This window comes from Chiloscyllium punctatum, chromosome 44 (genome assembly GCF_047496795.1).
Source record: "Chiloscyllium punctatum isolate Juve2018m chromosome 44, sChiPun1.3, whole genome shotgun sequence".
Classification (NCBI taxonomy): Eukaryota; Metazoa; Chordata; class Chondrichthyes; order Orectolobiformes; family Hemiscylliidae; genus Chiloscyllium; species Chiloscyllium punctatum.
The window spans coordinates 40,405,731-40,419,635 of NC_092782.1; the positions used below are offsets into that span (position 1 = coordinate 40,405,731).

General features: G+C 35.7%; 1 protein-coding gene across 3 annotated transcripts in view; it reads left to right on the forward strand.

The window, feature by feature from the left end:
* The window catches only part of pus7 (pseudouridine synthase 7), a 57,732-nt gene that overhangs the window by 25,794 nt on the left and 18,033 nt on the right, over positions 1-13,905 (forward strand). For all 3 annotated transcript variants that reach the window (XM_072562716.1, XM_072562718.1, XM_072562717.1), the window contains exons 6-9: positions 7,139-7,250; positions 8,434-8,511; positions 10,088-10,216; positions 13,212-13,337. In XM_072562716.1, the coding sequence (XP_072418817.1) occupies positions 7,139-7,250; positions 8,434-8,511; positions 10,088-10,216; positions 13,212-13,337 (445 nt within the window). The remainder of the gene's footprint in view (positions 1-7,138; positions 7,251-8,433; positions 8,512-10,087; positions 10,217-13,211; positions 13,338-13,905) is intronic.

Here is a 13,905-nt window from a genome sequence, read left to right on the forward strand (position 1 = left end):
CGGAACATTGGTGAGCACACCACCCATCTCGGCACTTTATGTCCGACTTTGGGTTCTTTTATTCTGGAAAGAAAGAAATGGAGGGATTGAATGAGGACCAAATTGGAGGCACAGCTTCTATTGCCAGTGCATGTGAGGGAAAATTGGTGAGTTGTTGGAGTGAGTGAGTAGGCAGCACAAAGGACATGCAGGATTGGTCGTGTAGAGATGGATGAGAGCAAGGGTGGGAAGATGTTGCCTGTAGGAGTGACAGTTTGTAGAGCATGGATGTTGGTGGGAGATGGGTACACTGACAGGGAGTGAGTGAGTGTGAAGCAGCAGAGGGATGATGATGAGTGTTACCTTGACAGAGTGGAGAAGGTAATTGATCTTTTTCCTGTATCGCTAGGCATTCTTCCATATGACTGAGGCTGTTTTGACCAGCGGAGCAACCTCAGCCCAGTTTGTAGGTTCTGGTGTCATGATGTCCACTGCTGATCCTGGAGTGGAGGATGGCCCTGCTCTGCATCTGCTCACTCAGACCTCCAGGCCCCTGTCTACAAACAAAGTACTAGTAACCCTTTCTGTGCCCTGTTTCTGGCAAATATCATTCACCATGCAGGGCAGCTCCAGACTTGATTGTGCTAAGCTGTGTGCCCAACAGTGGGCCTGTGGCAGGGTAAAGGTATATTCAATGATATCCCATCAGCGGTGAGGTCTTTCAGGAATGGTAAGTGGGAAATAGAACCAGGTTAGCATCAGTTGAGTGTGTCACGATAGCAGTGATGTAGGATTTATTGAGGTGAATTGGGCATGCTATGGTGAGAAACCTCACCAGACCTCAAGGAAAGAAACTCTCCAAGAAACTCAACAAATTTGGCACTTAGCCAAAATATGATAACATTCAGTTCATTGTTTGATTGCATGATGATAAGCTACAAGGCTAATTTGTGAGGTCAGATTTTCCATTTAATATGTGCACACAGTTTAGGTTCATAATCCTAATGTTTTGCAGTGTTGTCTTTATTTTCATTGAACAGTTTTAATTCAAATCGAAATCCCAAATTTGGCGTAGATTGTAGTAACTCATGACTTCATCTACTTTTGAGAAGTTCTTCTGATCATCACAAGCTACAGTTATTTCACGTTTATGGTAGTAAGCTTTCATAAAATTGTTCGAATCTTTTCAGAACTGGCTCCAAAGTTGAAATTGTGATGTGAAAGGGATGACATAGGGAGTTTTAAATATGTGGGAAGCTAATAGTTCCAGCTAGGAAAGGGGATGATGCATGGTCAAACAAGATTAATATCAACTAATATCACAGATTCTACTTTGACAGTCAATTGTTTACTTGTAGCAAAACAAAATTTACAAAAGATGTCAGACCAGAATCATATTTCCAAGACTTCCTATGGATGAAGCAAAAGCATGTGAAGAATAATAGCACATCATTAGCACAGTCCAATCAAGAAGGTAGACTTCTACATTTATGTAGTTTTTGATGAAGCTGTATGAAAAGTGAATTAAGTATTTTTGATTAGGAGTGGGATTTTTTGTTGTGGTAAATGTAAAAGGGCAAAGTTTTGTTTTGTAGTTTAAAATATAAATTGTTGACTGAAATAGCAATTAGTCAATGGTACTTTTAGTTTATTTGTGACAGTAAAGCCTTAAAATATGAAGTTCTGTTGTGTCATTCTTCCAAAGAATAGTTTTTTTTTAAGGCAATTCATCTCCACTAAAATTAATGCAAGATTTCATTGCCTCATGGGAGCACACAATGTAAAGAAGATGTAGTTCATGTGCTGAACTGGAGCTTGAGCACTGAAAGCATGTAATCTGAAGATGACGACTGGATATAGTATAATCTTGAGGAAAGGAATAGGGCCAATTGATGAGCAGTGGAAGATATTAGAAATGTAAAGGAATTAGAAGAGAGAGGACAAAGCCCTGCAAAACTCCTAAATTATTGGAAAATGTTAAACAACGACTTATCAGCTGCGACAAAATAGAAATGATTCAAAATTAAGATAACAACAGGGATTACGTTCATGGGAGACAATATGACAGTAACTTGTTTTCGAGGTAATCTAACACAATCATGGATTGCTTGACAGATATTCAAGAACAAAGCTGAGTTGATTAACAGCCACATGCTGATTGGAACAGCTCTGTTTAAAACTACAGCCATAAAAAAATGTTAAAGACCTTGATCTTTAAAGTGGAGAAAAATCTGAGGACCAGCAATACTTTTAAAGCTTTGGAAAATATTGCTATTATAAAGGTATTTTAAGGGAAAGAGTTCAAGGAGAAATGTGCTGCATTTAGTACTGTTAACTGTATTGTCTTAAAGAGCTGAAGAAAATCTGTTACTCTATTGCTTTGGAGCTCCTATTTAAAGGTAGTTGTTTGGGTGCAGTTGTTTTGTAGCACCTTCTCCTACTGATAGGCCCTAAAGCCTGATTGGTTGACATGTACTAATTGGTACTTCATGAAAATATTGTCCATAATTAAGCTAACTCAAGTTGAAATGTATGATAATGAGACAACAGACCGATTTTCAAACTCCAATGTGACTGTAAAACTTTTCAGGATGTTTTGTGATACAACTCACTTTTCATTGGTGCTTGCAATTACAGTGTTATGAATGATTTATTTCTGTTTACTTTATGAATTTTATTTTACTGTATTGAAGCATTTAGTGTCAGCAAATATGCAGTATCAAGATGTTTCATAAACTTGTGATAAACATTATTTAGAATTTGCTGTTAATAACACAATCCAAACTTGTATCATATTTACAGGAGCAGTCAGTAACTAGTCCTAACTAGGTTAAAAATCACACAACACGGGTTATAGTCCAACAGGTGGACTGGTGTTGTGTGATTTTTAACTTTGTACACCCCAGTCCAACACCGGCATCTCCAAATCTTAGTCCTAACTAGATTTCTTTGTCACAAATTTTCACGACAGAACGCTGTGTATATAGTATTAACTAATATAAAATAATATTAACATAAAGAAAAAGGCCTATGCCCTTCTTTATTTTCCTTTTGTTCTGACAGCTTTGTAATTTGCAGGAGATGTTTCTGAACATGCGAGCAGCTGACCATATAGCCATTCTTAATGAGTGTGTCTTGGCAAGCTTTCAGACTATAGTTGGCTAATCTGTCCTCATCCTCCTTTGTGGCAAAAGTTACTGATATACCAAGCAACAGTAGGAACCCTTTGAATTTAATTTGCTTATGTATTTACAATCAAGATCATTGAATAGCTAGAGGATCCCTGGTTCAGAATGGAATAAACTTGAAGGATTTCTACTGTTAATTTGTAGACAATGACCTCCACAGCCTGTAACTGCTCATCTGTACACTGAATAATATCAGAATTGAGCATAGTCTTATGTCCTATCATGGTTAGGTGACCTCCCAGCAATGGATTTGAAGTATATTTGAATAGTCAAATACCTATGGAATTTCATAGCAAAATTAACCAAGTGGGAAACAAAAACAAATGTGTGAATAGCTCTGGGACTTCTTATGGTAGCCTTTGGTGAATAGAAAATAGAATTGAGGCAGGGACAGACAGCCTCCTTGCTTTGTCAGTTATTAGCTGTTCTGAGGAAGACCTAACTATTAGGATTGCTTTTGGATGTGAACATTGGACTAAATTAGTTAACTTTGGAATTTGAAAATTGGCATTGAGATTATGACTCTTCCTTACACTGAAGTGTCTGTCCAGAATATATGCTCAAAATTCAAATTAAATATTGCCAGCACGAGAAGCATGTGATAAAGAGATTAACAAAGTGGAGTTATTGCTGTGTTCACCTACCTTAAAATAGTTCCCATTAAATAATCCCTCAAACTGATGTATGGATAGAATGTAATACCTACTTAAAAGCAGAGAAGGAAGAGGAGAGAGTGAGAGACTGTTTTTAATGATTTGAAGGATCAATAATCAGAAGATACAGATTTGAACTAATTGGCAAAAGAGTCAGGCATAATGGGAACTTCTTATGTAAAATTTGGTTAGGATTTGCACTGCCAAATGATATTGTTAAAACAGATTATTTGGTAGCCTTTAAAAGGGAATTAAAAAATTACAAGAAACAGAAAGACAGTGAAGGGATATTGGGAAAGAGCAAGGGAATAGGACAAACCGGATTGCTTTTTTAAAAAGCCAGTGATGGCTTACTTAAACAAATATGTGTTGTCCAATTCTAAATCTATTAGACATGATTTAAAGATAAACTGTGCTTGCATTTGAATCACAAAAGGAGCATGTTCTTTGGAGAGATGATTTTCTTTTCATTTTTAAAAGGGAAGAAAACATGAATCATCTGAATCAGTTGCTCATTTTTAAGCAAGCAAGATAATTGTATTGGGCTTCAATCAAGACTGGAGATTTATTATTTGGAGGAAGAAAATTAAACTTTTTTTTATTTTTGTTTCATTTGGAGATCAAAGCTATTTAATACAGAATGAGAATTTTTCCTAAGACCTACCAACAATATTTTCCATGAATCTTTCAATTGTGCAAAGTGATTGCATATAGCTGAGAAAATGGTGAATTGACAGAGGGCAAATTACGTCAATATCTTTGATCATGTATACACAAAAAATAATTGTCGTCCATTCATTACATACTTTTGCATTTTTGATTTGAAAATCTTTTGAAAGTGAATTAAACTGCAAATCAGTAGTAGTCTGATGTGCATGTGTGGGAGATCGCGAACTGAATGATATTACAAACTTACAGCTAATTTGGGTGAGGGTCAGAACAGTATTATTTAGACTGCTTGATGACCTCCGTACTTCGCATATTTTACCCATTCATAACTGCAGCTCCTGCATGGCCACTTGCAATACACCCACACTGGCATATCGTTCTACAAATTAAATAATGCTCTGTTTATACTTCTTATGCTTTTCAATGGTTGGACAGAGGTCAAAGCAGCAGGTAAGATATATTTCATTCCACTGAAAAGAAATGTCAACCATTATATACAGCTTGCCAAAGTGAAGATTATTCTCTGAAGCTGTAAATTAAGAGCACTACGTTATATGGTTGACCAATTTTTAAAAATGTTCTAGAAATTACCATATAAATAATCAAAACTTTACAGATAAACTTGTTAAAAGATGGCTGTTGACTGAATTTGTAATTGATTGCATTACAGAAACCTCAATGTATTGCACATTACAGAGAAACCTTGATTATCTGAAGGACATGGGCGGGGAGTATTTTGTTCAGTTAATCGAATGCTGGATGACATAGTTAGCCAAGCAGCAGGACCTTGCAATCTTGTTTGGATAATCCCGAAATTCGGTTAATTGAATGCTGGATAATCAAAGTTCCTCTGTATTATGGTTTGATCTAATGTTACTTAGAAACGTCTGTCCTAAGGTTTGTTGGCCTGACTTAAATGTAATGTTTGGTTGCTAAGGTACAGCTCCTGTTTGTCATACGGAAGGTAATATGACACTAATTTGAAAACTGCTGAACTGAACTTGCTAAATGTTTGCTGCGTTGTTGAGTTAAATTACAATCTATTATTAAGGAATGCAAAGCTAGTTTTATGCTTCACTATGAGTGACCAGTATCTTCAACCACATTGTACTTAGTAATTTTCTTAACGATTTTCTTTTGAATTGTGAGTTGAAAATCTAACCCTCTATCTCAAATGAATTCCATTAAAAAGATTAAATTGATAGTTTAAATCGCCTTTTACCTTTAAATGGAAAAAGAACATTAGCTTAAACTGAGTATAAATGGTCAGGTTTTTAATGACGATAGGTTAGAAAATTGTATGGAGTCCCATGTTCAAATATAGTTTGTACTTAAAATTATGCGTATTAAAACTGTGATTTTTTTTAAAAAACAAAAATGTTATAGCAATTTATTGTGTTAATTTAGATTACACAGAAGCTCTTTTGGTGATAACAAATTCCCTCAAGCAATGAGATGAAGGACATTCCTTTGTTTGTGTTAGTGATTGAGAAGGAATTTTATGCCCGAAGAAAAAACACTTGCAGCACTGAAATGGGGAGCTGAAGCGTCGCTTTAACACCTCTTGCAAAGAATGATACTTCTGACAATGCAACATTCACTGGAGTGTCAGCTGACATTGTGGAGTGGAATTTGAATCAATAATATTCTGACTCCAAGATATAGTCAACTGACTTAAGAGGGTTAAAAATCACACAACACCAGGTTATAGTCCAACAGGTTTAATTGGAAGCACACTAGCTTTCGGAGCGACGCTCCTTCATCAGGTGGATGAAGTCCAACACCGGCATCTCCAAATCATGACTTAAGAGGGGATAGCATGACAAAGAAACTGGCATCATACGTCTTTAATTTATATAGCATCTTTATGCAGCAAAATGTTCAAGAACAGTGATTCAGACAAAGTTCTGATGAACTGTAGGACGTTTCATCATTAAGTGGTTTGTTCTGGTAAAAATATGCTAGTGAGTATGAACAAACAATGTGAACAATTCTTGTTAAACAAAATTGAAATCTTATATGCCATGACATATTATAACTTTCCATTCATTCGCACACATCAGTTATTTAAGATTTAATACTGCAGTAAGTACTTTTTATAATTTATTTTCTATTCATTTGGAAATCTTTTTGAAGTGATATGTAGATTTAAGAATTTTAACGATAGCTCTCATGAAAGATACAGACAAATTTTACTTCAGTCCTTCTTACTAACTATAAGACTGAGTAGAAGGAGAAGAATAGAAGGAAAACATTTAAAGGATAATAAAAGCAGAGGTGCTTGTCTGTAAATTTGATGTATCAAAAAGCTGGCTTAAGCTCAATGACCTGAATGCACTCTTTCCATTGCTGTACCTTAATTCCCTGACAGATGTGCAGCACTATGGATCTATCATTTTCATTGGAAACTAGAACAAGATCATAGTATATTAAATTGTCTCTAAATCCAGTGGCTACTTATCGTGGATATTTTTAGTTATAGATCGCAAATTGAATTTGAGAAATTAATCAGGTTCTGTTTTTCTTCTTTATGCACTAATTATTGTTTTTAAATTGACATGCACTCTATTCATGGAGGAAGTTTTGGCTGAAGGGAAGAAGATTTGTTGGAACATCTTTTTTGCTTACTGAATTGTTTTATTTTCAAAGATCCCAGAAAGCATTCGTGGCCCAAAAACAGGGGGACCTACTGCCACTTTGTGCTTTATAAAGAAAACAAGGACACAATGGATGCAATTAATGTATTGTCTAAATTTCTAAGGTATGTTTACATCTCTTTTACACCAAATGTTACTACGTATTACAGAAAGATATGACTGTTCTAGTTTACAGTTTATCTAAATAAAGATCCATTAAATGCATGCACATTAATACACATTGGTGGATCATTATTTTATATTGGGGAGTTGCATCAAGTTACATTATTTTGAGGTCATGCAGAATATGTATAATAGGAATGTGAGGGAGGAATGTGAAATATGATGGATGGGGAAAAGATTTAAGCTGTGGACTGGAGGCAGATAAATAGTGGAGGTAAAGGAGAGGAGGAGGCAACTGGTGTTGATGCTCTGGCAATGTGTTTATGTAGCAGTATGATAAGTTTGACTATTTTGGAAAGCCTTTCCAAGGCTACCATGGAAAGTTCAGTAAAATGCATTGGTTAAGTAATTATTTGGTAACGTGCAACTTCAGCATTTGATTGCTTGCACTGTAAATAATCTGATCAATTTTGGAGTTTTTAAAATCACTCGTGGGTTGTGGGGGCTTTGCAAACTGTGCTGTCAGTTATTGCCCATCTCTAGTTTTCCTTGGATACAAATGAATAGCTTTCTAGGCCATTTCAGAAAATAGTTAAGAGTGAGCCCCATTTCTGTGGAGTCACATGTAAGCCAGATCAGGTAAGGACAACAACCTCTTTACCTAAAGGACACTAGTGAATGAGATCGGTTTTTATGACAATCGACAGTGATTGTCATGGTCATCTTTAGACTTGTAAATCCAATTTTTAAAATTTAATTCAAATTCTGCTATCTGCTGTGATGTCGAACCAGGACCCCAGAACAATACCTAAGTTCTTGGATTACTAGGCCATTATCTTCCCTTGAAATGCTACTTTAGTTGTTGAAATAACTAGTCAGTTCATTCTCTTGCTGTTTTTTCAATGGGTCATTGCCTAACTTGATTACCATTTCTAACTGCAGTGCTGCTTACGTAGATTTCTGCAACATTATGGAATCATGTTTAAAAGTTATGAACTAATTCTTTTCCATGTTTTGTTGTTTCTCAGTTCTACTGTATTTAACTTAAGCTCAAACCTCAACTGTTGGCTTTCAGACCAGAATTATGCATTTACAAGGCTTGACACCTTTTTCAAAATATATTGTATGTGTTTAAATGTTCATGTATATCTGTCTAAAGTATTTTTCTGTTTAATGTTTCTGCAGAGTAAAACCAAATATATTTTCTTACATGGGAACCAAAGATAAGAGAGCTATAACAGTACAAGAAATTGCAGTTGTAAAGTAAGTATTGCCAAACAAGTGGTGTGTACTCGCTGAATCATTTTTCTGATATATTCTTCACCCTTTCTGGGCTGTCAAGGCAGTAGAGAGAAGAATTTACAGACCCACAAATAGTGAACCAAACTTTGATGTGGCAGAAATTATGATTTTACATAGAATGATCAAGTGATATATGACAATACTACCCCTTTTAACAAGGTTATGTTTTCCTTAGTTTTTTTCAAGAGGGTTCGTAAAGGCAGAGATGCCGATTTGTCTGATATTGGTTATTTTGAACAATGGCCAGTTCTCCCCGTTCAGAATTTTAAAAGTTTGGTTTAGTTTTAGCAAAAAGTCAGAAAATTGCTGGGGACTCAGAGAAGCGGCTACAGTGAAAAGAGGTACCATGTTTCAGCAGAGGTCTTGCTTGAACTTTGTCTCTGAAAACACCTGCCTGTAAGAACTTGTGTTAGAATTTACCTTTTGCCAAGGAGTGTGTTTATGGGATGTTGCAGGGATTGGAACAGCTTCACGAAGTTGCAATATTGTGTCGGTTGGGTTATCAAATAAGTTAAGATTTTCTAAATTCTGGTTTTTTTTGTTCGTATTTCATCCGTAATGTTTAAATAAATTGTGATTTTTTTTAAGCTGAGTGGTTTGAATAGCTGCATCATTCCTGGAATATCCACCCTACATCTGCCTCAAAGAAAATATAAAGTTAGGATCTGGGCTAACTTCTTAAAACGTTTTGAGGGAGTCTGGCTTGTTCCATAACAAGTCCAGCAGCATATCTGATTAGATACGTACTTGTAACAAGCTGTTTTGTCCAAACCTTGAAAGTGTTTGCTTTTTAGAAATTTTCCATGGTATAGTTACACTTTATTCTAGGTATTGCAATTGAATTGGACTGATTCTTTTTGAAATATTTAATGTATGACCTTTTGAGTTGCCAGTGCTGGTTACATCAGGCCATTTTGTTGCCTTCAACAGCTATGTTTAAATTCTATTAATGGGATCAGGGACCACAACCATTGATTCATGCTAACAGCACCTATAATTGTTTTCAGCACCTTGCATTGTCGATTCCAACTTACACTGGTGGATTACACACAATCATATAAATATAGAAAATAGGAGCAGGAGTAGGCCTTTTAGCCCTTCAAGCATGTTCCATGTTTCAATATGATCATGGCTGATCATCCAACTTACTTCCCTGCTTTTTCCCCATACACTTTGATACCTTTAACGCGAAGAATTATATCATACTCCTTCTTGAAAGCTTTTGGCCTCAATCACTAAACCTTCCACAGACCTACCATTCTGTGGGTGAAGAAATTTACTCCTCATTGGTTACTAGCCAAGGGAATAAAATGTTTCATTGAGGAGGTCAGTTGTGTGAATTAATGCGTCTTCATTTTAGATACTTGTTTAAGTCCACATTTGTGACCTGCATATTTTCAAACTGATGTCATTTCAATTATATGGAAATCACAAGTTTTATAGCCTGAACTTTGTTTTAGGAGGTATCATGTAGTCTGACAAGAATGAATTAATTTCCAATCTCATGCAAATGTGATATGCTTGAATTTCTTCACAGAATCACAGCAGAGAGGCTTTCTCATCTTAACAACTGTTTAATGAACTTCAAGCTAGGGAATTTCAGTTATAAAAAATATCCCCTGAAGTTGGGCGAGTTGCAAGGAAATAATTTTACAGTTGTTCTGAGGTAAGCGTCTTAAGGAATAAGAAAAAATTATTTTATTTATAATTTATACATTAATGTTTGTTATATTCTTGAAAAATGAACTGTGTATCATGGAAACCATTCCCATTTCAAATGTTATGCATGTTAATAGTTAATCTCTTATAGATTGCTTCACTTTTTATTCCCTTTATTGTCACATCGCTTTATTCTACAAATAAAGATGATCTGGCTATGAAATATTCACATGATTGTGGTACAGATTAGCAGCAGAGAAACAAGGAAACTTAAATAGAAAGCTGGGTGTAAACAGGATAAGAAAATACTACAATCCATTTGGCTGATACAAAAAACTAATGCTTTTTAATTACTCACTCCCACAAGACCTCAACTGATTCCTTATTAAATGTTTCCAAAATAACTGCATTCTCTGGCAGTTGCTTCCATATATTCATTACCCTTTGTGTAAAATAGTTGTCATGGAACTTAGCACTAAATTTGTTTGGAATCCAAATTTATGAGATTTCTTTGTCTTATAATTAATATCACATCAAGTGACACAAAATTTTAAACTGTCTGTCCAGACCAGATTTTTGTAGTGCCTTTGATTTTGGAATGTTCCTGAACATTTATACAATTGATGTACATTATTCCCCTGTAGAATCCATTATCTCATGCTACTCAGAATTTTCCCCTGGCTAGACTTAAATTTGCTTTCCCTTTTCTGTACCAACTCTGCTCTGAATATCCTTCTATTCAAAATTTTTATTCTGTAATCCTTGCTGTGTAACATGACCAGAATTCTACTGTGTCCTAGATGTGACCATTCCTGTAGATTCATTAAACTCGTTATCAGCTTCTGGAATTTGCTCAATCTGCTCGGTTTTCTTTACTACGTCTTCACATTGCACTATTAGTTTATGTGAATAATCCATCATTTCTTTTCCTGTGTTCTGCTGTAAGGCCTACACATTCACTTCATTGCATTCCCTGTTTTACTTCTCTTCCCTAATCTTATTGCATTTATTTACTATAAATGTCATTTCTGACATTACTCAGTTAATCCAGAGTGCTTCATAGTTGGTTTGGTTTATGAATTTCTTGACTCCTTCCACTCTATTAGTAGAAACTTGTTCCAAACTCTATGTATAGCATCTGAAAAGTGTATTACATTTGCTGTCTTTTAATAGCACTATTTATTCAATTTTCTTCAGCTTATTGCTTTAAAATCTCCCATTGTAAAGTTGAATGTATCTATTAGACATTTTTATTTCCATGGTAAGCCTAACATTAAGCTATTGTATTATTCTCACTTTTGTAAGATAATACTCTTACTCACTTTATTACATCCTGGTTTTCTTAATACTTTTCTCAATAGTGCTCCCATTCACATCACTTTCTTGGCTAGTGACTTCTAGTAATTGTCCAATATTGTCTGTCAACAATCATATTGTTGTTGCTTTGATTGCCATCTGTTTGAGGAGTTGGAGTTATCTGGAACGGAGTTCTCAATGGCATTTCTAATCAATAACTGTGAATGAAACAGGTTAGCTCTCTGTAGAAATATTACTTGGTGTTTATTGTATTGGAGATCCTTTTCGGCACCTAAATTTAAACAAAATGGAACTGCTAAGGGGAGAGCAGACAACATGATCTCTTCCTGAACAGTATGAACAACACAATTAAACATAATTTATGTGAGTACATTGCTAATATCCTTCTCATTGCACCCTGGACACATTCCCCTGTTTAATAATGATTCCACTAATTGGAAACATCGTATTTCAAAGGCTAATGCCCTGGATATAACAGCATAGATTCACTTATGCTACTTCCAGGCAACTTTTAAAGCTAAATGTTGTCTCAAAACTTATGAGTTCTGCTTCATTATAATGACTAGTTCTAAGTTGTGCAATATGCCACCTACCTGTGTTGAAGTTCAAAAAATAGGATATATCTTGTTAACTTGTCACTAGATGATGGTAATGTGGCTTCGCCTTGCTGCCTATTTTTGTGTCAGTTGTCAGGTGGAGATCTCCCTTTATATGACTATTTGTCAGATCCATCTCAAACTTCTCTCATGGAGCCAGTGCTGCATTTATGTATATCTCTGAGAGCATTAAATTACGAAAGAGAAAGTTCACTGAGTTTAGATTAAATTACGATTGCAAATGAAATTACATTACCATTTAAATAGAATGATCAATAACAATGTATGAATATCCACTTTAAACCCACAAATAATCTTGTATCAAAGTTCTTATTATTTTTGTACAGTATTCAGATAGGCGTAGTTTTGCTATAGTCAAGATTAGAGTGGTGCTGGAAATGCACAGCAGGTCAGGCAGCATCCGAGGAGCAGAAGAATCAATGTTTTGGGCAGGAGCCCTTTATCAGGAATGAGCATTCCTAATGAAGGGCTACTGCCCGAAACATCGATTTTCCTGCTCCTTGTATGCTGCCTGACCTGCTGTGCATTTCCAGCACCACTCTAATCTTGACTCTAATCTCCAGCATCTGCAGTCCTCACTTTTGCATAGTTTCACTATAATCTTATTAACTTGTATTTACTAGCTACAAGTTAAAACTACAACCCTGGAGGCAGAAAATAAAAATGTCACGCTGTAAGTTTGTCTTAATTGGAAATATAAAATGTGTCATTGTTCACGTTTTTCTGCAGGTATGGTTGCTTGTCTCACACTTGCATACAATGGCATTTCAGAAGTCTGAAAGTTGAACTTTATTAATGAGGAGTCGAAAAGCACAGTCAGCATTAGACTTTGTTGATTTGGCAGCAAAAACAGCTGAGTAATGTATTAAATTGTGAATAAACAGTTAAAGGACAAAGTGAAGCATTAAGATTTGTTTAGAACTGGTGTATTTTGGTTTTGTTTAGAACTGGTGTATTTTGGTTTTAGCATGATTTACCTCTGTACAAAATCAAATTTTACCCATTAATCTTTGCAACTTGACATGGACAACTTTAATAGGTATATTGATTTTATTTGTAATTTATTAGGAATATCACTGGATCAAGTGAACAGGTAGAGCAAGCAATGACTTCACTGAGGGACGTTGGATTTATTAACTATTATGGAATGCAGAGATTTGGAACAACAGCAGTTCCTACTTATCAAGTAGGAAAGTAAGTTAAATCTTTTTCTTAATTATTGTAGAAATGGTGCTATATAGCACACTGCTCTGAAATATAGCAGAGGTTAATTATAGAGTCATAGAGATGTACAGCATGAAAATAGACCCTTCGGTCCAATCCGTCTATGCCGACCAGATATCCCAACCCAATCTAGTCCCACCTGCCAGCACCCGGCCCATATCCCTCCAAACCCTTCCTGTTCGTATACCCATCCAAATGCCTCTTAAATGTTGCAATTGTACCAGCCTCCACCACATCCTCTGGCAACTCATTCCGTACATGTACCACCCTCTGCGTGAAAAAGTTGCCCCTTAGGTCCCTTTTATATCTTTTCCCTCTCACCCTAAACCTATGCCCTCTAGTTCTGGACTCCCCGACCCCAGGGAAAAGACTTTGTCTATTTATCCTATCCATGCCCCTCATAAAAATTAAGGATAACTGCTTTATGATAAACTTTTCAGACTGACAAGTAATTAATAGCCTATGGGATCCAAGGCAAAGTTGAATATTGGAACCAAAATTGGCTAAGAGTAGGAAGCAGAGGGTGAAGATGAAGGGA